Genomic DNA, 26,334 nt, shown 5'->3' with positions numbered 1-26,334 from the left:
AATTAATTTTACCAAGTTACATTTAATTAAGTTAAATTATTCTTTTCTTTAATCTTTTTATTTAATTTGCACTTTTTATCATTAAATATTTTCTTGAATTTTGTTTTCATATTTTAACCATGTTACGCATTTTATTATCATATTTTCATAATGTTTCAAATTTTGTCCTCTAATTATAATGTTAGTGTCATATTATTGGGTCATCTCAACAAGTCATGTTAGTGGCACATTTATTTTCAGGTTAACATCAAAGTGGGATGCCAATAATTAATGTTGTCACATGAATAGTTGACTAACATAACTCATGATCAATTGACAAAACAATAAAATTGACAACATTTTGAAACTTTGGAGACAATCGGCAAAAATAAATGAGAACAAAATTTGCGACAAAACCAAACTATGAGAACTAAAAATGTAATCAAGCCAAGATTTTTTTTATTCTCCTAATCTTATTTCATATAATTGAAAATACGAATTAATCATGATAATAGTTAAAGTATGAAGGAATATCGAAAATTTGAAAAAACCTAATCACACTTCTCTGATAAGGTAAAATCAATTTATACACTTCAATTAATAAAAAAAGTTAAACAAGAATTTCTAAATATGATTGAGTGCATAAGTTGAACAACTTAATGGAAAAATCTAATTTACTTTACCTTAATTGACTCAAAATTTAGATAAAATTATCAACATGTTTTTGTAAGACAGAAAAAATGAGAAAAGAAAATAAATCAAATTTAATCATAATTTAATATTAACTTATCAAATAAATCCAAGGGTTCAGACATAACATGAGCAATGAAAAAATCAAGGAAGAGAGACAATGCTTGCGTGAATAATAATTACTCAATACTCGATTGGTTGTGTAATCATAAGTTGTCGGAGCTGACAACAATGATTATTCCCTTCACTTATGTACTTAAAAACATCAGGGTTTAATGTCTAACGTGCCCGAGTGTTATTTGTCTACAAGATAGTATTTAGTTTTCTTTCTCATGTAAACGGTGGACTATTATACAACAAATCTACCCTCATCGCTAATAATTGCGAGGTGCTTCAAAGTCCAATGACCTTAACGCACTTAGTGTCTAAAGAAATTTTCATAAAAACAAAGGCGAATGCATGTTCACATGGCTTTCCAACAACACTGTATCAGCAGCACGAGATACTAATTACGTGAAATCATAGCACACTGTATTAGATATTATGAAAACAAACCGTAATCCAACCTCTCCAGTACAACAATGATAATTGAGACATGTCCCATATCCTTTTATAAAACTTTAGATTCTCTCTGTATTTTTGCTAAACCCAGGGCTGACCTCACTACGAAAAGGGAAAAGTCAAATAAAAATGTATTTCTATGAAAGACCCCCACACTCAAGGAGAAACAGAAACATATGCAGGTAACTTATCCGCTTGAGATTATTTGTGTTTTGACTTGTCGGCAAACACTTCCGTGTAACATATAGGGCAAGCCTGAAAAAATAAGCCCAGAAGGAAAAGTATCTCAGCAAACGTGAAAATAAGCACTAAAAGCACTTATTGAGCTCATAATAAATTAGTAAATATCTTGCCTTATTGATGCTAAGCCACTTGTTCCCACAACTAGCATGATAAACATGTTTACATGGTAAGGTGATACGCTTGTCCCCTCTTCTATATTCCATCTGGCAAATCACACATCTAAACAAAAAGACAAGTCAGATCAATAAATTAGCAGGGAGAACGCAAGTTATAACTTCAAAGCATCAATAATACACGGAGTTTTTAAGTTAATTCCCATCTGGATTGTTTCCAATTCTATATTATATTATATTATACAAGGGAACAAAAGAGAAACAATACTAAACTTGATTCATTTTGCTTTACACGCACTTTGTTCTCATTTACAGATCATGCGAGACAGAATTCTTTGATAAGCTTAATAGAAATTTAAGCCATAGCATAAGCTTAATAGAAACAGTCTAAAATTCCTCAAGATTAATTTGGACCAAGTAGGTTCAAGAATAAAAAGCAGAAATAGTGATAGGAGAAGAAAAGCGGCATTTGAATTAAAAAAACGTGTCCAGAAACCCAGATATTACCTCTCATCTCGTGACTTCTTCCTCAAGAAGAACCCACATTTGTACTTTGACACTGGAAGCGAGGAGATCTGTTCTTGGGTAAGACCACGGCTTTGAGTTCCAACAGCTTCACCCAATTCAAGTAGTTCCTGCAATAAATGATACCATTTTGATGTTGGAAAATAATACATTCAAATATAAGGAGTCTATACTTCCACCCTTTTCTAATTGCTAATTTGCTATCTATACAGATGTTCGCATACTATAATGATTTAAGATCACACTACCATTTGCCACACATTTAATTGAAAAACACGTGCAACTGATACAATTTTCTAACACAAATGTTACTACCTTGTTAACTTCTATTTTTCTCCAGAACTAATAAACCAGCAGTAGAAGGAAAATAATGGATTTTACCAATTGCAATTAAAATATATAAGGCAATCTAGCTCATAAGGACACATAATTAACTGTTACAGTTTTATGAAGTGATTTGGCAAACAATATTTTCCAAGAGAAACTACACATAATTAACTGTTACAGTTTTATGAAGTGATTTGGCAAACAATATTTTCCAAGAGAAACTATCTCGTGTAGAATAATGTGTACTGTCAAGCATAAAACAACCAAAGACATAAAAATAAACGAGTAACAAAAGTATGTTCCCTTGGTCAAAAATTTCAAGATTAACTATTGTATATATCTAGAAGATTGACTCCAAAGAATCAAAATACTTTGTAGCTGTACTTAAGGAAATATTATATAATGCCTAGAAAGAGAAGAAATCCGAGACTCAATCCAACCTCATAGGTCATGTTGTCGGGATCAATATTGTCTTGCCAAATAACCTGCATAATTTGGCAAAATGGCTTGTTAGATCATCATCTATTGTGATTCAAACCGATGAAGGCTAAAGGTAACTGTATAAACTTCTTTTCAGGCACCAGGAATCTTGAAGGCAAATACCTGATAATCATTTGAATTACTATGATGTCTTCGAGGACCTGAAAGAAAAGAGACAAAGTTGTTCAAACTGTGAGCAATCATTTTATATGTAGGGTGAAAGGACTCAAAACTATCAAATCTGCAAAAAGGGGTTTGCATGGATTTAAATGAAGAGGTAATTAACAGAATCTACTGCCTTGTTTTTGGAACTAAGCTTAAAAAAGTCCTACAAATATTTGTTCTGTGCAAGGGACCATATTCGGATGGCTGACCAAAGTGGAACTACTCATTTAACTGCTTTGTCTCTGTCTCTTTCTTTAAGGAGTTGAACAAAGCATTATTAGAGGATCAGAGACAGATCCAAAGGGGCACAAGCCTTTTTAGTTTATTTCAAATTTATATGTTCTGAACTAATGTTTACTTGACTTTTGTCTCTAATACTAAAAGTCTCAAACACTTCTATCACTTCAATTTTCAGGCTCATTATTTTGACTTCTACATACGTATACTCAATGCAATTATACATGTCCAGGTCCCCTTAGATGTTTTATAGATCTGTCCCCACAGAGGACCCCAGTCCATATTTTCCTTACAACAATAGTTAAAAGCTTCAACATTTTTTTCCTTCTTAGCAAAAAGACAGGGTAAAGATTAATGAAGAGGTGTAGAGGAAAAGTGAAAATTAAATAAGTCAATCTACAATTTAGAGAAATATCCATTGTCTAGTTTTAGAAAGATCAGCAAAATTACTGCTAATCCTAGGGATCATATAAAGAGCTTAAGATCATGGCATTGGGATAACTGAATTAAATACTGAATTTGTACAACAACCAGTTTCTCAAACATTATGATGCTCACAAAAAGAATCAAGGTGTAGCAGTATAAAGTGAGCAGCAATGCCCTTTTTAGGAACTTACATATATACCCAAGACTGCATTTCAACACCCAGATATTACTATTGTAATTAATTTCTTATAATGTGAATGATGGGCCATTTGTTGTTTCAATTGTTCCAAGGCTAAGCTAAAGCCTTTATAAATTTACAAAATAATATTTTCAGATGAACCAAATCACAAACTTACATTCAATAGAATTGTCTTGTGTGTCAGTGTTTCCACCTTCAACCCATTCTGTGCTTACTGCTGGTGACTGTTCATTGATTGTCAATGAGTTCTCTGAAGGTCTCCTGTACTCATCCACCAGTGGTTCATGATGATTTACCTCATAACCATGACTATAACGATAGTATGAATTATTCTCTGGTTCAGATAGTCCAAACTTGTAAAAGCTTGAATTTGAAGGGTAAGAACTCTCCTGCATACATAAATGGAATTTTATGTCTTTTCTTGGGTATTATGAATCCTTCTAGTAGCCTACCATTAATAACAAAAGAACAACAACAATGTTTCAGAGAAAATAATGTACAGGACAGATTTACATTAAGAAAACAAGAAAATAAGAACAATTTCCATCAAACCAAAATTTATATAAAATGTATCTTAAACAGGATATAAATGAAAATTTTTGCAGGCACCTGAGCATGTGATGCACCAGAAAAAATGAAGTTGACATGTTCATAGGTGAGACCTTCAAAATATTCAATAAAGCTTCCTGCTGTATTATAGGGATAACTAATGGTATTGTAATGGACCTCCATGTGTGGGTTCCAACTCATTTTGAATCCTTTCTGGTAGACAAGTAATCTGCAGTCTGCAGAGTGAATTCAGGGCAAATTAAATTAGAAGAATCGGTGCAAAGACAGAATCACACAAAACAAAAAAAGCTTCAACACTAACATTAATTATTAATTAATATATACAAATCTATTCTTCAATCTTGACAGATTCACCAAGGCAGATTCGTCTACCTAAGTTGAGGTAATTAACAAAAGACCATCTGCCTCATATGATTCAGCTACTCCTAAAATGTAAACCTGCAGAAAGAAAAAATCACACAGATTTTGTGAGGGAAAATGCCAATAACTCAACCAAGGCTGTTTTATCTACAATTATTAATTGCTCAAGTCCATCCATTCTAAAAGAAAGAACAATCCAGCATGCCTAATCTAGCATTTTACATCAAGAATAAGAAAATTTAAGGACTAACAAATGCAGTAAAGAAAAATGACAAAAAAATTTGAAAAGGCATTAATACCAAAACTTGCAAAATTTTAGTCAGCAATCAGCCATAACCATCGTTAGCAATCTAATAAGCTTATATGATTATATCAAAATGTGTTTCTTATCGGCTGATCAGAATAGTGCATTCTAAGATCACACGAAAGTAAGAAAATCAGCGAGATCTCTCTGGAAGAAACAGAGATTCAATGACGAGAATTTGAAGCGAGAGAGAGAGAAATTGTCCTCGAATCTGAACCAATGATTTGGCCTTAGCCTATAAAAATTCAAGCAACGCAATGACAGCGTATTCCTCAACAAACTATAAATCTTATAGTTATATTTTTTTTATTTTCTATTTTTGGAAACCAAACAAGGCACAAACCGAATGAGTAGAATACTTGGTTAGAGAGAGAAGCAGAATCACATGAAGAACGCAATCGAGGCAGAAGAATCTCGCAGCTTCGGGGATCGCAACGGCAGAGGGAAAATGTACGGATCAAAACGAGAAAAGCAGCAACTGCGAAGATCGACAATGGCAAATGATATATTTATATATATATGTATATATAAAAAAAAGGAACGAGATGAAGAAGCAGAGAGAGAGAGAGAGAGAGAAGGATTAAGATTCGAAAGGTGAAATTGAAGGAAGTGAGACTGACCTAGAGCTTCATCGCTTTTGGTGCGAGAGGAGTGATAATGGCGAAAATGGCTTCGTCACTCTTCATTTTGTAACTCACTCACTCATTTCACTCTCTCTCTCTACCTTTACGCAGTTGCGCTGGAGCTGGTTTCACCTACACGCAAACTCCGTTAGATAGACCATGATCACCTGCATCGCACCTTTTCACCAAACGTTACGGATTTTTATTTTCTTTTTTGTTTCCTACCGATAATAATAACTGGAGAACACGATTAACGGTATTCAAATTTTGGTGTCATTGATTTTCTTTTTGTTCGGTTGTATTAATTTCAGATCAAAAGTAAAAACTTAAAACAAATTTAGGTAGATGAGCAAAACAGTTGTATTTCACATTTGACACTCTGACAGATTATTTATTTAAACTCTTATTTATCTCTTTAGAATCAAGTAAAGTAAATGTAATTTTTTAAGTATTGTTAAAGTTTGAAGGTTTTTTATATTCTGTGTAAAAATATTTTTTAATATATTTCAAATTATAATTGGATAATAATATATAAAATTTAAACTATGAATATGAGTTTCTTTCTTTTTCTTTTTAGAAAAAACAGTTTATACACTAATTTTACATGTCATCTGTCATGAATAATAAATTTATTAATTTTTATAATAATTAATAATTAACTTAGAAGACAGAATTAGTTAAAGTGTCGAAAATTATTGTAATGAAAATTTTATCATAAAAATAGAAGAAAATAATATTAAAATACATATTGCATTTTTATTGCGATAACTATTTTTAATAGAAAAATATGTTTAGTTACGGAAACTTGTGCTAATAAAGTTATTTTTATTTTATGCAATAATTTTTCTGAAAAGTGAAAAAAAGTAGTATGTTCAAATTAATAAAAAATGAAATAAAATGTAATGATTAGTTGCAATATCGAGTTGTTGTTTTTTATATTATAAAAATGTCTGGAAAAGGAAGATTTCTTTCTTATATTATATTGTTTATTTTTATTTTATCCATCTAATATAAACGAAGTAAATTATATTCGAGGGAAGTGTTAGTTTCGTATGTTTTCTTCATGTAAGTTAACGTTTAAAACTGATAAACAAGTGAGAAGATAAGAGGGGGGAATTAATAATTAATAATAACTAGCTATATGAAATAAAACAAATTAAGTAAAATTAATGTAATTCTTGCTTGCTGAATAAGGGAAGTATCAAAGAGAAATGGATAGAAATATGCTTTTGTTTGATTTTTAATAAAGAGATCAGACGCAGCCATGAGAAAAATTAGATGCGGAAAGGGGTTTCCACACGAAGGAGACCACCAAATCCATGGGGTTCTTTGAAAGGGACAACCTTAGTTGTTGGCCAATGTTTAGAAAATGAATCATGTGAAAGATAAATATGGTTGAAGAAGGATGACCAAACAAAACTGATCCGATTAAGTTGGTATCAGTTATCGTTAGTTAGCAATTAACCAACAACAAAATCTATGCATCATGCATGCTTTCCATTTTCCCACGAAATACAACAATTTTGTTCTACACCTGGTCTCTTACCAGGTGAGGCTATGGTGATGAAAATACAATTTTATCCAGAGCAACTATCGTTTTTGTTTTTTTGATAAATGAAAAAAAAAAGGAAAAGAGCTAAGGAACACAACAAAGAGTGGAGTGTGGAGGTTTAAGGAGAAAGAATGTGTTTGGATGTAGTTTTCCTCTTCCAAGAAAATAATCATTATTTTTAAAAGTTTTAGGCATCTTGGGGGAAAAATATTTTAAAAATAAGTTAGATTAAGTAGGATTAGACAATGATTGGTAAAAAGTAGAATCCAAATCAAATCAAATTCTTCTAATATTCTAACACATTTTCAATTAATACTTCACCGGATTAAGAAAAAAATAAAATTGGTCCAATAATTAAGAAAGAAAGAGAGATCACGAATTTAAATTCAAAACTTTAATGGGTTAAACAAGTTTTAGGTCAAAACTCTAAATTGTAGTAAATACATAGTCAATTAAATAGTAAAAAGATAAGAAAAGAATATAAAACAATGTCAACTCGAGTGTCATTCTTTTCATGAGAGGTTTTTTTTTTCTTTTTACCTTCAATGATTTTTTTTTCAATTTAGGTAAATTTTTTCTCTCTTTATTAAGAGTTTTTTTTTCCTCACTACTACCACCCCTTCCTCTCTAGCCACCACTTCCACATTTCTCTTTTCTTTTCTCAACTTCATATCTTCAACCCATTCTCTTTTCTATCTGACTAGTTTCCTATTTGTTAATGGCATTTCCTTTTTGATTCCTACATATTTTTCAACACATTTCTCTCTTTCAAATGAACTTGTTGAAGTAATCTATTTCAACACATTAGAGTTGTCTAGATGTGTGCTCCTTTACATAGTATTGTTATACTCAAATTCGTTGAGTTATCCTTGTTCGTGACACTTTGGTTTGGGTTGTTGTTAGACAAGTGTCGATCCAAAAGGAATAATAAAGGGAAGAGAAGTGTAGGAAAGTCCAAGACATGTCTATCATTTTTTTTTTTGTAACATGAAGTTGTTTATTGTGTTGGTAGTCTTAGGATTACTAATATATGTGTTGAGAATAGTTCCACATCGGATAATTCATGAACATGATAAGTGCTTATATAGCTGGGTAAACCACCCCCTTATTAATCGGTTTTTAAGGGGACCTTTCGGATGCCTTTGCTGCACTATAAAATTTAATATGGTATCAGAGCTGTGCATCGTTATTCGACACTTTCAATTAGGATATTTAATAATAATAATAATAATTTAGGTTTAATGGATCACAATTTTAAGTGGGTGGGTTCACTCGATCTGGGCTTGAATTTCACCCAAATTCAGATACAACTTTTTTTTACTAATCTGGGTCAAATCTAATTTTTGGGCCTGATAATATTTCTTTTTTATTTTAATTTTTGTATAATTTTAAATGAAAAAAAGATACCTATTGAGGATTTAAAATAATCTTACACAATTGAACACATTATTAGGAGGTTTACAACACTCAAAGATCATGCTTAACCAATTGAGCTAGATCTTATTATTATTAACTAAAGAAAGTTGTAAAGAGATATTGTTAGTTTTAGAAAAGACACATACTTAAAAGACTGTCATGCATGTGAGGGAATCACGCATAACATAATTGAGAAGCGAATGGTACAAAAACCCGGCGTGCAAGTGAAGTGAGGAAAGAAAAGTATCATTATAAATATAAGCCCCTCACATTCATTTTTGTCTGCAACGCCAAAGGACTCGTCATGACCAAACTCTAAAGATTCACTACTTGTTTGTTCACAACAAAAGAGACCTCATAATATCATTTGCATAAACGTGACACATCACATGTCTAACGACATTCAAAAAAGTAAATGGCTTGACATGAATCCACATCAGTAGCTCGTGGTCTTTCATCAAGAATTTTTTGGGATATTTTTTATATTTAGTTTACTACTGTATGTCTTTACAAATGATTAAATATTAAATGGGTAATGAACCGGCGGAGATTTTTGAACATGGTGTCTCGTAGCTCGTATAAGAGTCCAAACTTCCATGGTGACATTATCTCCAAAATAAATAAAAGCACGTAATTGTTTCCTGCATCGAAATCTAAACTTACATTCTGGATTACTCTATCCGAAAGCTTAAAATTAAGGTATAGGAAGCAACTCTCTATCTTTAGTCTTTCTTAGTTATCATAAATGCTTAGAGTGTGTTTAAATAACCGTACATATTTCAATGTATCCAAACGAAAAAATCACTCTTTGGATGAATTAAAATAAACAACTGTTTGAGGTGTTGAAACGAAAATTCAAACACACACCTAACGTACCCAATTAACTCCAACTTCATCGTTAGGCTCCACCATTCTTTTAACAAAAAAACATGGCCCATATAAATAGATCTCTTTCCACAATATCACTATCGTGTCAAATATATAGTGCTGATGATCATAATAACCCAATGGTTAGTGTGACTCTGAGTAATAGTATCCATATACATAACTCGTCTGCAACACCTAGTATATATTATATATTGTAAATTATTCAACAACCACCATTCCACTAATATTGTTAACAAGAAGAAACTAACAGATCAATAAGAAATAGAATAGAACCAATGTTTCACTGTTTTCCACTTATCAGAGCCGTAGGGTACGAATTTTGAGCAAGTCACAAAAGGATTTGAATTGAAATGAAAGAGTAGTAGAGGAGAGGAAAGAACTATTTTCATCATTTTTTTTTGTGAAACTATTTTTCCTCATTTTAATGCTGAGGCGAGTGGTATATATATTTATATTAGCATTCAGCAGAGATGTTGGTCGGTAGTTTTTGGCTTTGATTCTTGCATGAGAATCTATGATTTGATTTTGTATTATTTGCTTTAATTTTTGTTGTAGGAAGATTATACCTAGATGGAGAAAGCTGGAAAAAGAAGGCAACTAAACAGTAATTTTGATTTCCTTAATTTCTCAAATTCATCATTTTAGTTTTCCTAAATTTTAATTATAACATTTAATTTCCTAATCTTATAAATGGTTGATTTTGATCATTCTAACATATCATTAACAAATAATTCTGATTAATTGAGTTATTACGTTAATTATAAATTAATCAAAATTATTAATTATTAAAAAACTAAAAAAAATATTTACATAACATTGTATCTCTTTTCTTCTCTGCAAACATCTCTTCTACTTTTACTATCTCATGTGACTCTACCAACACTAGCATTACATTAGGATTAATAATTTTTTATTAAAAAAAATAATTTATAATTTTTTATTTAATTTATAATTAATTACATATCTCTTGTAATCACAATTATCAGTTAATAATTTATTAAAGAGACCAAAATCTCAAATTTATAAAATTAAGAGGATTAAATATTACAACTAAAAATTAAAGGGATCAAAATCATAAATTTAGAAAACTAAAAGGATAAAAATTATAATTTAATCCAATTTAATCAAAGAAAAAAGCTTAGTTGGACTTGAACGTTTCTTGTGACTCAAGTCGTTCAGTACAAATTTTGTTCAATATTCTGACTTCAGTTATGTTCGAGTTAGACGGGCCTAGCCTTGAAGCCCAGTAAATAGCCCCTTTGGGCCTCTCCATTGACTGTGATTTATTTTCTTAAGCTATAAAATACTTAAATAAATTTGTGTATCAAATAATAATTTTTTTATATCAAATTAACTTATTAATCAAAATATCTTATAAGTTATTTTTACGTAAAAATAACTTATAAGTAATTAAAGTGTTTTATCGAATACATTCCTATAATACTCTACACGTTTGTCCTTGTTTGGTAGGAGAGAAGTAAGAGAGGGACAGAGAAGGTAAAATTAATATGAATTGTTTGTTGAAGAAAAAATAAGGGGAAAATAATTTTAAAAATAATAGGGTTTATTGTATTATTTTCACATGTTTTATCTATCTTTCTATCTCTCTCGTCTCTTCTCTTCTTTTTTATACTTCTCATCTATTCTCTATTTCTCTTCAATTAAATATTTTTAATTTTTACTTTATTTCTCACTTATTTCAACTCTTTTTTTTATTTGTATTCATATTTTTTTCCTCACTACCAAAGAGACCCTTATCCAGTTACCCTTAGTACTTGTTTCCGACTAAAATTGAAGATCACTTAAGTAAGGTGGCGACCTTTGATGTTGTTCTTTTATGGAAAGAGTTATTAAAATAAAACTGTAACTAATTAAAACACCAAAGAACGTATAGTATTGCACTTAATTAAATAGGTTTGTCCTAATATTTCGAAAATGAAGTTTTAAATAAGCAATATACTACTACCAAATTAATTCTTGAAATAAGTACAAGTCTATTAGTTTTTAACATTTAAAAATATTATTTGAAGTCTTATACAGTAAGAATTATCAAATGAGGATAATTTCAACCTTTGAATGTTATTGAATTTTTTTCACAAATTAAAAAACTTGCAGTATATGTATCATGCAAAAATTAGCCAAAAATATAATTAAACACATTATAATCTTAAATTATCTAATAATTTCTTATATATATATAATCTAAAATTGGAGAACAACCTCACTCACCGCAAGAATTAGTTTTTAAAATTGAATTAAGCATAAACCCAATTTGTATCCATATCTACAACATAATATGACCAACTCTTCCAGCAGAGTTTCCTTGTTAATTCATACAAAAAATCAAACCAACTTATAATGACATGTACAAAGTATATACAAAGTGTAGGAATCAACGGACATTGGTCTAGCATAAGAGAGTCTTTCACAACTTAATAAATCAAGGTTTGAATCTCTCTTGATAGAGATATTTATATTTAGTATCTGGTGATATCTCAACATGATTGTTTTTGAAAGAAGACATGTGGAAAAAAAAAAAAATTAAAGAAAGAGTGTTCTTAACCGTAATTGATTCTTAATATAATTCTGATTTCCAAAACTGTTCACGAGTGTTGTGAGGAAGGAAGCAGACATGGTAGATGGAACAGTCAACATTTGCATGCAAGAGGTGAAAGCAGTATAGGAGACACCGACAGCATCTGCGCGCTTTGAGGAGCCAAGTCGACCACAGCGTGCAAGCCAAAGCAATTGCTGGTTCAAATCCAAAAAAGCATTTGTTTCCCGAGGGATAGATACATAAAATCACAATCAAATAGTAGTAGTATGTCAAACAAGCAGATATTATGTTTTCCTCGGAAATAATTGCCAAGGCTCAACTGGTTCTTGTTATTCAAAATTCTTAAATTAATTCAATATTTTAAAGGCGGCACCCTTACTGGTATGAGTCATGTTTTAAATTGCGGTCACGTTGTATTATGATGAGTCCAAAAAAAAATTATATTATACAATGATACGGCACTATCCACACCATCGAATAAAACCTGCTTTGATATCATGTTAAAATTTGATTAGATATATTCGAAAGGTTCTTTTAAGAATCACTTTATAAAACAATTAATGACTCAAATGTAGAACTCGCAACAAGTACTTTGCTAAATATAATGTTGAAGATAATTATAAATATGAAGATTATATTTTTTTTATTATAATTCTCTCTCTTCAAGAAATTTAAAACGATGACTATTTTTCAAGTAGTGTGACTAAAAAACACTGTACAAATTGTCCTGATAACTATTGTTTCTGCCCAATGGGGCTACAAGGTAGTTTCCTTGTGTGAATACGGGGATTGTGGTTAGTTGGGTAGCTCAAGGATAAGTAAGTAGTAGTCTCACAATTTCAACTTCAATGACTGACTTCGTGACATTAATTTTATTCCCGTATGTGGGTTGGTGAACATATTATTTTCTAAAATAAAATCAAGAAGAATTAGCTAAAATAAAATCAAGAAGAATTAGTTATAATTATCATTTGACAAGTGTAATTCTAATGTCAGAAATATATTTATGTTTTAAAACTGATCAAATAGAAAATATTTAGTAATATTTTTTTAGAAAAAAAAGAGAGTGAGAGAGATTTTGCAAGAGATACACATATCAGCATATGCTGCTTCTTTTTATATCTTAATTAGTTTTAAGAAAAAAAATTATATTTCTATTTATTTATCATTTTATTAAAATTTTAAGAAAATATTAAATGCACATATATATATATATATATATATATATATATATACTACAGTTTTAATTCTTTATATTCTCTAAAAAAAATTATTATTATTATATATAATATAACGTACGAAGCATCATTATAAACACTAAATGATAAGTGCATATTATAACACCAAACAATAATTTCCATAAATATTTTATATTGAACCTGCTCTACCTTTTCCCAAGTGATTTCTTGTCTCCCTCAACTTTATTGGTCTTGCTTTACCAACATTGAATTAATTTCTTCACATCCTTTAAGCCTTCACCTAACTCTTTCATTTTGGCTAGCTATATTTTGCTTGTTAATATCACAAACTATCTTCTTCCCACCTTTACCTCCCTTCCTCCTCCCTCCATTACCCCCCTTCCCTTTATTTCCTTTCTGTGCACTCACTTGTCTATAATTAATAACCTAACCCTTTCTACATCTGATCATATACCCTTTTTCTTTCCAGTACCCCCTCATCATGACCAATTCCTACACCTCCAATGACCTTAACTTTTGGTTGGACCTCAATTCACCATGTCTTCTCTCTTCTCCTTCTCCTTCTCCTTCCATCAATCCACCATTCTATTTTCCTTCAAATTATCATAATAATAACTACACAAGTGTCATATCTTCTACTCGTCATCAGTTCCAACCCTCTCCTCCTCCTGAAGGAAAAGCCCTTCCCCTCCTTCATCCAAGACATGAAGTAGAAGAAGAAGATCTTGAATCTTCATTCAGTGCCATGGAAGTGGACAAGAAAAAGAAAGAGCTGAGTTCATCATCTAGCTGCTTGGATGAAGAAGATGCTGCAGTGACTGTGGCCTTACACTTAGGGCTTCCAAGCACGAGTGATTTAGCTTCTTCAAGCCTATACTCATCAACAGAGGCCTCTTCAGACAAAGAAGAAGAAGAAGAAGAAGTAGTACTCACTGATTCTTCGGGGCTTCTTCTGTCAAATAGAATTAACAGAGGACAATATTGGATCCCTACTTCCTCACAGATTCTGATTGGTCCAACACAGTTCCCATGCCCCCTTTGTTTCAAGACGTTCAACAGATACAACAACATGCAGGTTTGTCACCTTTGGTCATTTTGATGATCAATTCCCCTCGATCGAGGAGAATAATAAAATAATTAAAACAATATAGTAATAATTACAGGTGAAGAGAATTATAGTAGTAGAAGGAAAGAGAATATCTTTCCCTTTTTCCTGTTTTTTCATATTCTCCTATACCTACTTTCCCAGATCTCGTTTTCAGAAAATTTATCCAAAAAGAAATAGCTTATTTATGCTAGTCCTTTAGTTGAACCCTTCATAAATATTCTTATGTATAGTATCACTTCAAAATTTCATCTGTAATGTTGCCTTAATTAAATTCATCAAAGGAGGGAGATTTGTCTGAGTAATGAGTATGGATATATATTAATATTTTAGGGTTTTCTCCCACTTAATATTATTGCATTTCCTTTCATTTTATCTGAGCTCCAAACTACTTGTTCTATCACCCCCTTTTATTCTTCAGATAAAAATGAAAACTCTCACTACATCTGGGAAGATCAGTATCGCAATACATGGCTCAATTATATCCCTTTTTCCACCTTCTAAGTTTTATAAGTAAAAAAAGAATAGCAAGCTTACGTTCTCTAAATGAAGTTTTTTCCCCCCTCATACGTTAATTAAGTAGTTTATACCATAAAACAAAAAGACACCGACAAGGGAGGCACAAAATGAAACAACATCAATTGAGTTTCACAAAAATGAATATAATATAAATAACTGTACAAATATTCTCTTGTTGGGCTCCCGAACTTTTTCTTTAACAGGATGCCCTACACTGTAACCTATTTCTTTAATTCCAGAGAGCGTGGTTGATGAACAAGTATTAAAAGTTATTCAAAAGGAAGCAGTTCCTAGTTAGCATACTATTTGGGAGTTAAGCTTTGTAAAGAGAGGACAAGAATTATTTTTTTTAATTAATACTTCATTCTCTAATTTAATCATTTTTTATAATAAAAGAAATTAAACGATAATTAATATAAACTTTACTTGTTATTGATTGATTGATTTGTTTTTCTAATTATATAAATCTGTTCATTTAAAATAAAACATTAATCTTTCTCTCCTTTCTCCTTTAAATTCCAACCCAAAAACTTGGCAGTTGGCCGACATATTTAGTAATGTAATTCATATTCAAAATCCTTACAAAACTACATGCAACAGATTAAACACCTAGTTTGAAGTTTTTTTTTCACAGTGAAGTAATTCGTTGGACAAAACTAATACTACATCTGATCCTACACTACAACTTGTTTTTATAAATAAGACCAGCGATAGTATAGATAGTATATAGAAAACATTTAATTTATTCATGTATGTGTGAGTGTGTCAATGGCTTCCAAATTCTTCATCTAATTATTCTATGCTCTTACGTGATAATAATATTGGTGCAAAAATCTACACAGATGCATATGTGGGGGCATGGATCTCAATATAGGAAGGGACCAGAGTCTCTAAGGGGAACACAACCAACAGCAATGCTAAGACTCCCTTGCTATTGCTGTGCACCTGGATGCAAGAACAACATAGACCATCCAAGAGCAAAACCACTCAAAGACTTCAGAACCCTTCAAACTCACTACAAGAGAAAGCATGGGACAAAGCCTTTCGTGTGCAGAAAATGTTGCAAAGCATTTGCTGTGAGGGGTGATTGGAGAACTCACGAAAAGAACTGTGGGAAACGCTGGTATTGCTCTTGTGGATCTGATTTTAAACACAAAAGATCTCTTAAGGATCATATCAAGGCATTTGGATATGGTCACACGGCTTGTGGAAATGATCGCTGCAACCTTGATCAAGATCATGATGATCAATTAGTGGGCTCTGAAATTGAATAAGAAAAATTAATTAATGCAATCTTTTCCCAGTCGCAGTTTATATGATATCATGAACTCTATGGAAGTACTGTTGATGGTTTCTCGTGTCTTCAACTTTATTAATCATCTCCTTGCGTCTTGGTGTTGCATATCAGATTTTGTAAATGTTCCTGTCATGGCATTTATTTCTGGTTTTGGTTTCTATATATCTCTCTATAAACATAACCGAGAAGCAGCAGTAATTTGTATTCCACGATTCAATATCTATGATCTGCCAGGATTGTACGACATTGGTTTAATTAATACCGACAGAATGTTCGTTTAAGAAAGGTGTACGTGTAGATTTTTTTTTTCCCAAGTTCCAACACATGTTCTAACCTTGTCATTCTCTCTTTGTAATTAACCTTAATGAGAATTATGATTATTTTATATTATTATTTCCACACTTATTTTAGATTAGAAGAAAAAGAGATTTTAAAAAAAATTGAAAGTGATAAATGTGATAATATAGAAAAAAACAAAAATAGAGAAAATGATGAAAGAAAAAGAAAGTGCATGTTTATTTCTTTTTTCAAAAAAATTAGGAAACACCTCATTTAAATGACACCTAGTGAGAGAGAGATAAGAGGTAAAATATTATAATAGATTATATGATGTGATAAAAAGAATTATATGAAAGAAATAATAAGGGTTAATAAAGTGTTTAGGATATAAGGAAAGAAATAAATAACAAATAGAATGGATAAAAATATATAGTTAGGGATAAGAGAAATAGAGTGAGTAGAAATTAATAAATATGAGATAGGATATTTGGTGTGAGATAAATAAATAAATAAAAATATAAGAAAGAGAAAAATAAGAAAAATATTTTACATAATTAAAACATTTGGTTTTCAAATTCTTGCTATTAGTTGTGCTTGATAGGAAAATCAATTGATGTATTTGTACTTATGAAAATATATTTTTAGCACTAATTTGATTATGAACAAAATTAAGGTTATTTTTTGCAAGAAATGCATGCCACAGTTTAATTTTACACTTCTTAGAAGAAATTAAAATACGTGAAATCCAACATTTTAATTTTTCTTCTTCTGTATTTTAAAGCTGCCAACCGACCCAAATTTTCAATTTTTCTGCTATTTCTATGCCATTTCTTCTCTTCCTCACCGTTTCCATGATACATAACTGACCGTTAGAGTAAAGAAGTATCTGTGCACTGATCATTATTCTAATATTTTTTTTGTTTTTCCCATCCAGGAATATTTGACATTTTCCGTGGATATAAAAAATATAAAAACAAAAGTCACATAAAATGATAACTTTTTTTTTTAATAAACCCACTAATAACTACCATATCATAAGCCAGTTCATTCATAGGTACAATATTAATTAAGCATTTAAGCCACACTTGTATTGTATGGTATGATGTGTACGTACGTAGTTCCGGTAACAAATTAAGTAATGGCCCCAGTGAAAAAGATTAGAGTGAGGTGACGGGTGTTCATGGATCCACGAGGTATCTTTACCCTTTCCCTTTCCCCCCTCCACTCGTGCAAATTGCTGAGAGGCTCCAATCAATTTTATGAAAACTTCTTATCCACGATACGGTTGATAGTTATTTACCAAAGTGCACGGAAATTTATCACTGTTTTCATGATTTAATGGTCATGTGTTTAAGATTTTATAGAGTTGGTAAGAATTAATATAATCATATAATATATATTGAAGGTTTGGGGAAGCTTTAGAACCTGTCATTGATCAGCTTTATGACTCGCATGATGGTGCTACCACTTTTGTTGTGTCCTTCATGATGGACAGATCAAATACTATGTTTAGACTGACCCTAATGATTTCTACGAAATGATTAGCTTTTGTTGAAGCCAACATGGGTTTTTATATAATTAATTAATTATTAATTACTATACCTTCATTAAAAAAAATCTAAAATGGAAATGAAATAATGCAATGATAAGATTGGTAACAGAAGGCACCAAATTGGTATATAGAATTGAAGAGTTGGGGGGGAATGCGCTGGGATCTTGTGGCTGTTAGTAAAAGTCCACAGAGAAAGACAACCAGAGAGAGAGAGAGAGAGGTGCTTGAAACGTCATATCAAAGTACCATACATGCAGAGTTTGAATCATATCATATCGTAGCGTCGTAACTTCACTCTTCACTCTTCACTCTTCACTCTTCAGTCCATTCCCCTCAGCCAACAAATTCGGGACTCCACGTTCCTTGTCCCTACTTCACTCTCTCTCTCTCTCTCTTTTTTTCCTTTTGGGTAAAGTCTATTTAACCTTTTCACCCTGGACTTGAACAGCATGTTAAATAAGGGTAGTCTATGACTGTTAACAGGGTTTTCTATATACTTTGTAGATTTAAACATAACAACAGTAAAACGGGTGATGAAAACGATGGCTAATTATGGCGATTCTTTGCTTGGTATCCCATGGAATCCAGTGTAACGTCAATCCGTCACAACATCCCCCAACCTGTCAACGAGAGATGTGATGGAACATTGTAGAGTTTCTTATATAAAGAGTTCGATCTTTTTTTTAATATTATGAATTTGGATGGATAATTTATGCGCCTGAAAAAACTACAGTGGATCAGTACGTACTACGAATGCTCATAATTTAGGGGTTACACGTTTGTCTTGTGTCTGCAATTTCTCCTTTTTCCTCCAACATCTGGTTAAATGGGAACTATTACTTGCAAAAACAATATTACTTTAGCTAATAAAATTAGTTAATTGTATGTATTTAGTAAAATTAGTTTATAAGTTAGCTAAAAGCTTATAATTAAAATATTAGCTAGAGCTGAAAAGTTAAAAACTAATTAGAAGCTTATAAGCAAAGTTTTATCCTAGGAGCTGAATATATACTTAAATATATTCAAAATCTTACTTGGTAGCATCCTCTTTCTCAAAGAGATTGATCCCTTAACTCCTATTGTTAGTTTCAGTAAATATGATTGTATAAAATTGTTTATAATTTAGATTTGTGTAGCAATCGTTTAAGTCTCAAATTATTTCCTCAAAGTACCAATAAAGCTCTATTTAATGGGATTGAGAGATATCATCCTCTTTCTTACATTTTTTTTCAATAAAAAATCATATTATTTTGTTGGTATATTTAATTTAACTATGTATGCTCTCGTATATTATTGTAAGACTGAGCCTCGGGATGTGGTTGTTGGTTTGGTAAAGCCTTTTCAATTTAACCAATCATTATTGAGTAAGTATCATATCTTATTTATTTTTTAAGAAAGGAAAATAAAAAATAATTAAAAAAAATCATAGATAAAAAAAATTGGAAATATATTTATGATTAGATAAAAAAGAAAATAAAAAAATTGAGATTTAGGAAAGAAGAATAAATTTTTCATATAAATTAAAATAAAAATATGAAAGAGTTTAATTTGACAGTATAATAATCAGGTAAACTAGCATAAAATTTAAAAAAATATATTTAAGAGAATTAATATGTGTGGGAACAAGAAAAGGAAAAAATTACCACGAAAGGAAAGCTTCCAAATTAAGTAATAACAATGTGAATCTTCTTTAATACTGAATGACACTAATAAATGACGAAATTTTTTAAGGGTGACTAAGTATTAAATAAAAAATTAATTCTATAATTGAATTAAATAAAAAAGCTTATGGAAAACCAAAGACCTTAATAACTGTGATTAAAAAAAAATATATGTCACATGTCTAGAGAAGAAAGAGATAGTAAGAGACAATTTCAATTTCAAAATTGCATCCTTAAAGGATAGAGTAGAAAGTATTTACTAACATCCATTTATTATATAATAATTATAAAAAAAATAACATTCATTTTAAGTAATTGAATGAAATTAATATTTAATAGTATTTCGTAAATGTCATTTGTCCAATTTAAGGTCAAATTACATAAATTCTACGATTTTGGCTCCACTTTAAGCTCCTCTTGTAGCTTTCTGGTCCTCATCATCAAGCACTCATTGATCAATCCCTGCAAGCCCATGATGCTGCCATCCGTGCTCAACTTGCTCAAAATGATGCATTACAACTTCAGATGGCTGAACAACGTCAATACATGGATGGACGCCTCCACTAATTACGATTATTCAAAGCTTTCATTTTTTATTACAAAATGAATTGTATTTTTATTTCGAAAAATTCAAATTATTTTTGTTAAATTTAAATTGGAGCAGGCACTCTGATAAGAAAGTATCATTACTGAAAAGTCCACATTCATAAGAGAACCCGAATTCATAACCAAATCGTGTGTTGTGGTTACCGGTTATTCATTTCAGATTGACTGGGCCACCGGAGAATGCCAACTTTTCGGTTTGGGTTTCACGGTCCTTAGTGTGTTTGACAAAAAAAAAAATCTTGTGTGTTTTGGATTTGTGTTGGTAGACAGCATAAAGTATTGAAATAAAATAAAGACTTAATATGTTTTTGATTTTTAATATATAGTTGAATTTTTTCTTGATAAATTTTTTTTTGGTATTTGTTTTCTGATATTTGAACATTTTTATTTTAAATCTTTATTGTCAATTAAGTAATGACATATTCGTTAAATATTTGATAATGTAATTTGCAGTGACTTAAAAAACCGTTCAAAATCAAATTAAAAGTGAATTTCTTTCTCTCTTCTATTTCGTCTCTCTCTCTTCTACCCTCTTTTCTTTCTTCCTCTTGTCATGAACACATCACCATAGTTATTGTCATGAACTCCTTTGGTTTGTTCCTTTCATGTTTCATCATCTTTGTTCAATGCCTTTTGTAGTGGGTTAATTAAAAACTCAAAAAAGCATAATTTAGGAATTAGTATTGTTGACGTTAATGGCTCAAAGGGTTTAGAGAAACTTTTGTGGTACGCGAAGAGATAAATGTATGCCGAGATGATTTTCCCAAGGTGATTGTGAATGACATTCACGGCGAGATTTGGGAGAGGAAGGTGCAAAGGGAGGGGTTGCGATCACCGCTGGCAAACCATTTGAGGGAGGAGTTGAATAAGGCTTGTCCAAGTAATCCACAGTTGTTGAAGAAGAACTACTCGATGTCGGTGACCTCCCCGTCGACCTAATAATAGATGGCGACAGAAGAGTCGGAAATGAGAGAATTGTGCTCACGGTAGGCTTTTTTCTGATAGTCTTGTTTTATGGCAGTGGTAACTTTGAAGGCGGTGTCGAAAAAAAAATTTATCAAGAATCAAATGCAAAATTTAATTATATATTAAGGATAAAAAACATATTTAAACCTAAAATAAAATGAAATGTTTATGTTCCAATTTTTTTATAATGTAGTAATAAAAAATTGATTTCATTTCATACTCTCAAATTGAAGAGAGAAATGAAAAGGTATTGACTAAAATGAAATGATGAAGTTCTATTATTTCATCCTTTTTTTCTCTTTCAATAATCCAATCAATAGAAGTTAATATCATTTTATTTCATTCAACTGCATTTCATCACTTTCACCCAATTCAAGCATATATATATCCTTAGGAAACCTAACTGGCTCAATGATACAGAACTAGTAAATAAAGTAAAAACGTACACAAATTGTGAAATTTATAGATAACATAACAACATTTAACTGTAAGTTCCTTTTGTTTGTACATACTTATACAGGGGGAAACCCTAGTTACACAGGTGAAATGAATCCAACCTTCATGTTTTACTGTTATCCTCTATTGACTATTGTACATTAATGTAATTGCAAATTTGCAAGTTTCATGTTTTACGCATCTCATTCAGAAACGCAAGAGATAGTTCCCATCTACATGTCCTCTGGTAAGCTGATACGTAGAAAATACAAGCTGCACATCCACCAATACTAAATGTTAACACCTTGTACAGTTGTACTGCATTAAATAGTTACCAAAGTAACAACAAAAAGCAAATTGGTTCTAAGTTTTTATTTGTTTTTATATTGGCAATGAGGCTTTTATTATTACCTTGCAGACATGAAAGCCATTCCACAAAAGACGGCCTTAACAGATTGTTTTTGTCCCGCATACTCAAAAGCAAGTGGCAGCATCTCATGAAGGGTTAGAAAAGCCATAACTCCACCAACTGCTAATCAAAATATACTTAATAAAGTGCCCAAAAACAAAATGTGACAACTAGAAATTGTATTAGTACTAACCTGATCCAAGGATACCTTCAAGAATCTCAGGATTTAGGCTAGTAGGGAATAAACAGGCTACAGAGAAGGAAGAAAAATTGCCACCATAAGTTCAACTTTACTAAGGCACGCATATTTAAGACAGCAAGATGTATCTATGTTTATGAAAACCATTAAACATTTAAACCAACTCTGAAATTGAGAGAAGGATCCCGTGTGCAACAGTGCAAGGTTGTTATCATGCATGCCACACCTGACCTTAAGCATGTCCTTGTGTTGTTCATATTTGGCTTCATTATAGTTAATATACCAAATTAGTTATATGGTGCAAAGTAAGGAAAGCAAATCATATACCTACAATTACAACGCCCAGTGGCTCAGCAAAGCCAGAAAGTGATGCCAATTTGAATGCCTCCCATTTGCTGCAACACATTCAGAAATTAAAAAAAAAAAATAGTTATAATTCAAATTTGTAGTTATTGCCTTATTGGTATAACTCGTGTTATATAAACATAACAAACAGATCAATAAATAGTTCCAGATGCTATTAACAAGAGAATCACATTATGTCAAACAAAAGGCTAAAACAACAGGAGCTCACTAAGGTTCTTACCTCTGTGTCGCAAAATAGACAGGAAGGGCAACAGCAACGCCCTGTGAAGCAGAAAATTGTCATAATTGTTTATGTGAAAAAAATAAAAATCAATAGAAAAAACAAAGCAGAATTAAACTAAAATATTGAGAGAGAAGGCATCAAATTTTATAAGGAGCGATGGTTTTCTCTCATTGTTAATTTTTCACCTAATAAAATTATAGCATATAGTCCAAGGGCTCTGTTACATGACCAAAATTTATACCTCTGGGATATTGTGCAGAGCAATGGCCAGGGCAAGGTTAAGACCAACACGAATGCCCTATTAAAAGAAGCATGACACGATCATCAAATTGAAGTGCATTAACAAAAATATACTATTAGATAGTATACAAGTAATATACGCCAATTAGCAATAGAAGCCGCGAATCCATATGCATGTAATTGTCAATGTGGATATTATAAATGACTTCTCATTCAAAAACTTAACATGTTACCACCTAAAATTTTGACAGAAGGGGTACCTTCATGGATCCAAGGTACACTGCCATTCCTTCTGGAAAATTATGCAAACTTATACCTAGGATAAAAAATGAAAAGTTAAAAATCAACTTAGATGATGAGAAACAAAATTCTAATTTCCTCCACTCTTTATTGTAAAGTGTTCATACAGTTATACCTATGGCTGTAACAACTCCACTGATTAAAACTTGACGGCGACGCCTTTTCATGATGTCTTTGTTTCCTTGTTTCCCAACTTTCTATTTTCAAGTGTGTTACACCATTATCAGAATTTGTATCTATGTAGAAAATAAGATAGCAACTGCAATGCCATTTTGAAAATGCACAACAGTGATTTAATTGGCAGGAAAAAGTTCATTAAAACCTTTGTACCTTTTCATCTGAAGTTGGAGGAGCAACTGTTGGTTCTGGTATAAATTTGGCAACAACAGCAAAGAATATGACACCAGCAAAAAACTAGAGAAAATGAAGACAAAAGTTTCTGGTCAGAACAAAACAAATGTGAGAGAACATGGTAGATTAATTGAATTATGCTGAAGAGGGAATAGCACAACATACCCAAAGGTTGCCTCTCAGGAAGCCAAGTGAGTTCAAGGCATTATGAGTCAGATCAAAGAATGATATACTCAGCATCAAACCAGCAGCAAAACCCTTCATGGAATGAAATGCTTTCAGAAAACATGCATATGGCTAAAGTATGCAAGTCAAGGAATTTAATTATAGACTTAATGTTACAGTTTATAAATGACAAAACTTAGAATTTTTGGTAATATTTAATTTCCCAACAATCACAATTGAAATTTCGCTTCAGAAATCAGCTCAAATTTAAATGCAAATGTTTAATACCTATGTTATTGAGATAAAATTTCAATTTTATTTTTTTATCAGTAAATTCCAAATTTTATTCGAAAGTAAAACAAAAGTATCTAAATGTATCTATGTTTTATCCTTCATAAAGGAAAAGGCAACAGGAGATATGAGGTGGTTTGGGTGTTAAGGGAGAAGAGAATGGAAAAAGATTATGGATTCGATTTTTCTATTAACAAAATATCTAACCATTAACAACTAACATTTATCGATAAAAAAAAACAAGAAATGATTGAAAATGAACATATGCAATCTGAAAAGTCAAAACAGATAAAACGGAGGTTTTGAGTTGGAACGAGGAAAACCACCTGTAACAGTCCAAGCACCTTCAAACTTGGAGCTTTACTAAGGATTACGAAAAGTGCACCTGTTCGATGTTCAGAAACGTTAGTCTAGCCGGCTAGCTAGCTCCATGTAAAAACTTAAAATAATAACGAATATAATTTTGGGCAATTTACATTATAACTCTGTAAAGTTTATATAGTAGAGTAACCAACCTCATACGTGCATGCATGTTTGGTTTTAAATTTGTCAACACTGAATCTACTAGAAGCTACAAACAGTATTTCTTTAAATTTGGCGTATAAAGGTAGAGAGACTATTGTTGAACACTCTGTCCATACACACAACTTTATGAAAAAAATTATTTTAATTATGATCTATATAACATCATGGTGGTCCTTGTTGATCTCTGATAATTGGGTTTTCTTAACTATTTTTTATAAATTAAAAAATTTGGTTACATGTTATTTAAAGATTAATGAGATCACAAACCCACACAATATATACAATAGTTTCTATCAACTTTGTGACTAGTGGTTGTTATAATATGAATGATTATTAAGCCAAAACTAGTAGATCTAGAGATAATAAATATTAGTCGGGATCATGCATAAGTGATTATCCACAACTACTTAATAATTTTTCGTAAAGATGATTAGAAGTTAATTTGTGCTTATTAATTGTAAGTAATTATTACCGTGTAGAGACGATTAAATAGTTCATGGTTACATTACTCTTGCTCATTTCTGGGTTAAATCTAGTTTCCGAAATGACTTAATTTATCTATCTCTTCCCTCCTTTTTAATACAACCCAAAATGGGGCGGACGTGATAATTTTCCTCTAAAGGGGATAAAAAGAGAAACATATGATGAAATAAGTAACTTAATAAGCCAAAAAAAAAAAGCGTTATTAATTAAAAGGTGTGGTGTAAAAAGTATGAGTATGGTGCAAATGGTAGCAATTTATGCATGAAGTTGCGCAGGATATATAGGAACAAATTAAAAATGCTTGTGCTGGAGACGAAACATGAAACATGAAGTGATGGAATTAACATATAGAAGTTAGTAAATTAAGAGGAAGCAAATAGGCATATATATGTTAATATGGTGATGGAATTATCTATTATGAACTAATGCAAGGGAAGCAAATTGTTGATGAAAGAGAGAAGTGGCGTGTAGGTACCGATGGAAGTGCTGAAACCACCCACGGATGAAAGTGCAACACCAAGCAACACCTGCGAATCCATGACGCTAAGGAAGATAACGTACGTACGTTTTCTTTTTTATTAACCAGAATTGGAATGGAACGCTGAAATGAATTTTGAAAAGGAGGGAGAAGAAACAAGTGCAACTAAACGTGGACTCCATGGAGACCAATATTTATACAGTTATTATTATATTATTTTTATTTTAATCGAAGGTCTCGATGGAGGGAAAGCCAAAGTAGAGGGAGAGAAGTTTGAGTATTCCAACAGTGGAAGGAACTCAAATTAATTAAGAAAGAGATGAATTGCGCCGTTGGTCCACGAAAAGTACTTTTCTTTCTCTCCTAAATCCTAATTCACCACCTCACCTTGCCTCCTCAATGCTATTTCTCACCTTTATTCTATACACTCACCGCAACACACAGCAACGTCCACCTAGCTACCTACCTAC

General features: G+C 31.4%; 3 protein-coding genes across 8 annotated transcripts; 1 reads left to right on the top strand and 2 right to left on the bottom strand.

Moving 5' to 3' along the window:
* Positions 1-1,178: 1,178 nt before the first annotated feature.
* On the bottom strand, positions 1,179-5,991 carry LOC100793907 (E3 ubiquitin ligase BIG BROTHER-like). 6 transcript variants are annotated; one of them, XM_006590243.4, is made up of 10 exons: positions 5,800-5,991; positions 5,523-5,657; positions 4,888-4,953; positions 4,555-4,730; positions 4,103-4,334; positions 3,042-3,079; positions 2,879-2,923; positions 2,094-2,221; positions 1,584-1,692; positions 1,179-1,485 (listed from the first exon to the last, which is right to left on the bottom strand). In XM_006590243.4, exons 4-10 carry the CDS (start codon positions 4,693-4,695, stop codon positions 1,432-1,434), a joined length of 747 nt encoding a protein of 248 aa, XP_006590306.1. In that variant the 5' UTR covers positions 4,696-4,730; positions 4,888-4,953; positions 5,523-5,657; positions 5,800-5,991; the 3' UTR covers positions 1,179-1,431.
* A 7,691-nt stretch (positions 5,992-13,682) lies between these two features.
* Positions 13,683-16,669, top strand: LOC100783143 (zinc finger protein WIP2). The gene is made up of 2 exons (XM_003539014.4): positions 13,683-14,489; positions 15,881-16,669. Exons 1-2 carry the CDS (start codon positions 13,896-13,898, stop codon positions 16,310-16,312), a joined length of 1,026 nt encoding a protein of 341 aa, XP_003539062.1. The 5' UTR covers positions 13,683-13,895; the 3' UTR covers positions 16,313-16,669.
* A 5,134-nt stretch (positions 16,670-21,803) lies between these two features.
* Positions 21,804-26,027, bottom strand: LOC100793378 (zinc transporter ZTP29). Its single transcript, XM_003537912.5, has 12 exons — positions 25,862-26,027; positions 24,705-24,763; positions 24,088-24,180; positions 23,902-23,985; positions 23,687-23,768; positions 23,532-23,587; positions 23,273-23,329; positions 23,029-23,069; positions 22,770-22,837; positions 22,437-22,493; positions 22,246-22,363; positions 21,804-22,107 (listed from the first exon to the last, which is right to left on the bottom strand). Exons 1-12 carry the CDS (start codon positions 25,923-25,925, stop codon positions 22,068-22,070), a joined length of 819 nt encoding a protein of 272 aa, XP_003537960.1. The 5' UTR covers positions 25,926-26,027; the 3' UTR covers positions 21,804-22,067.
* Between the last annotated feature and the right edge of the window lie 307 nt (positions 26,028-26,334).

Source organism: Glycine max, chromosome 11 (assembly GCF_000004515.6).
Source record: "Glycine max cultivar Williams 82 chromosome 11, Glycine_max_v4.0, whole genome shotgun sequence".
NCBI classification, from domain to species: domain Eukaryota; kingdom Viridiplantae; phylum Streptophyta; class Magnoliopsida; order Fabales; family Fabaceae; genus Glycine; species Glycine max.
The sequence above is the reverse complement of the archived record's forward strand: the minus strand, read 5'-3'. Positions and strand labels throughout refer to the sequence as shown.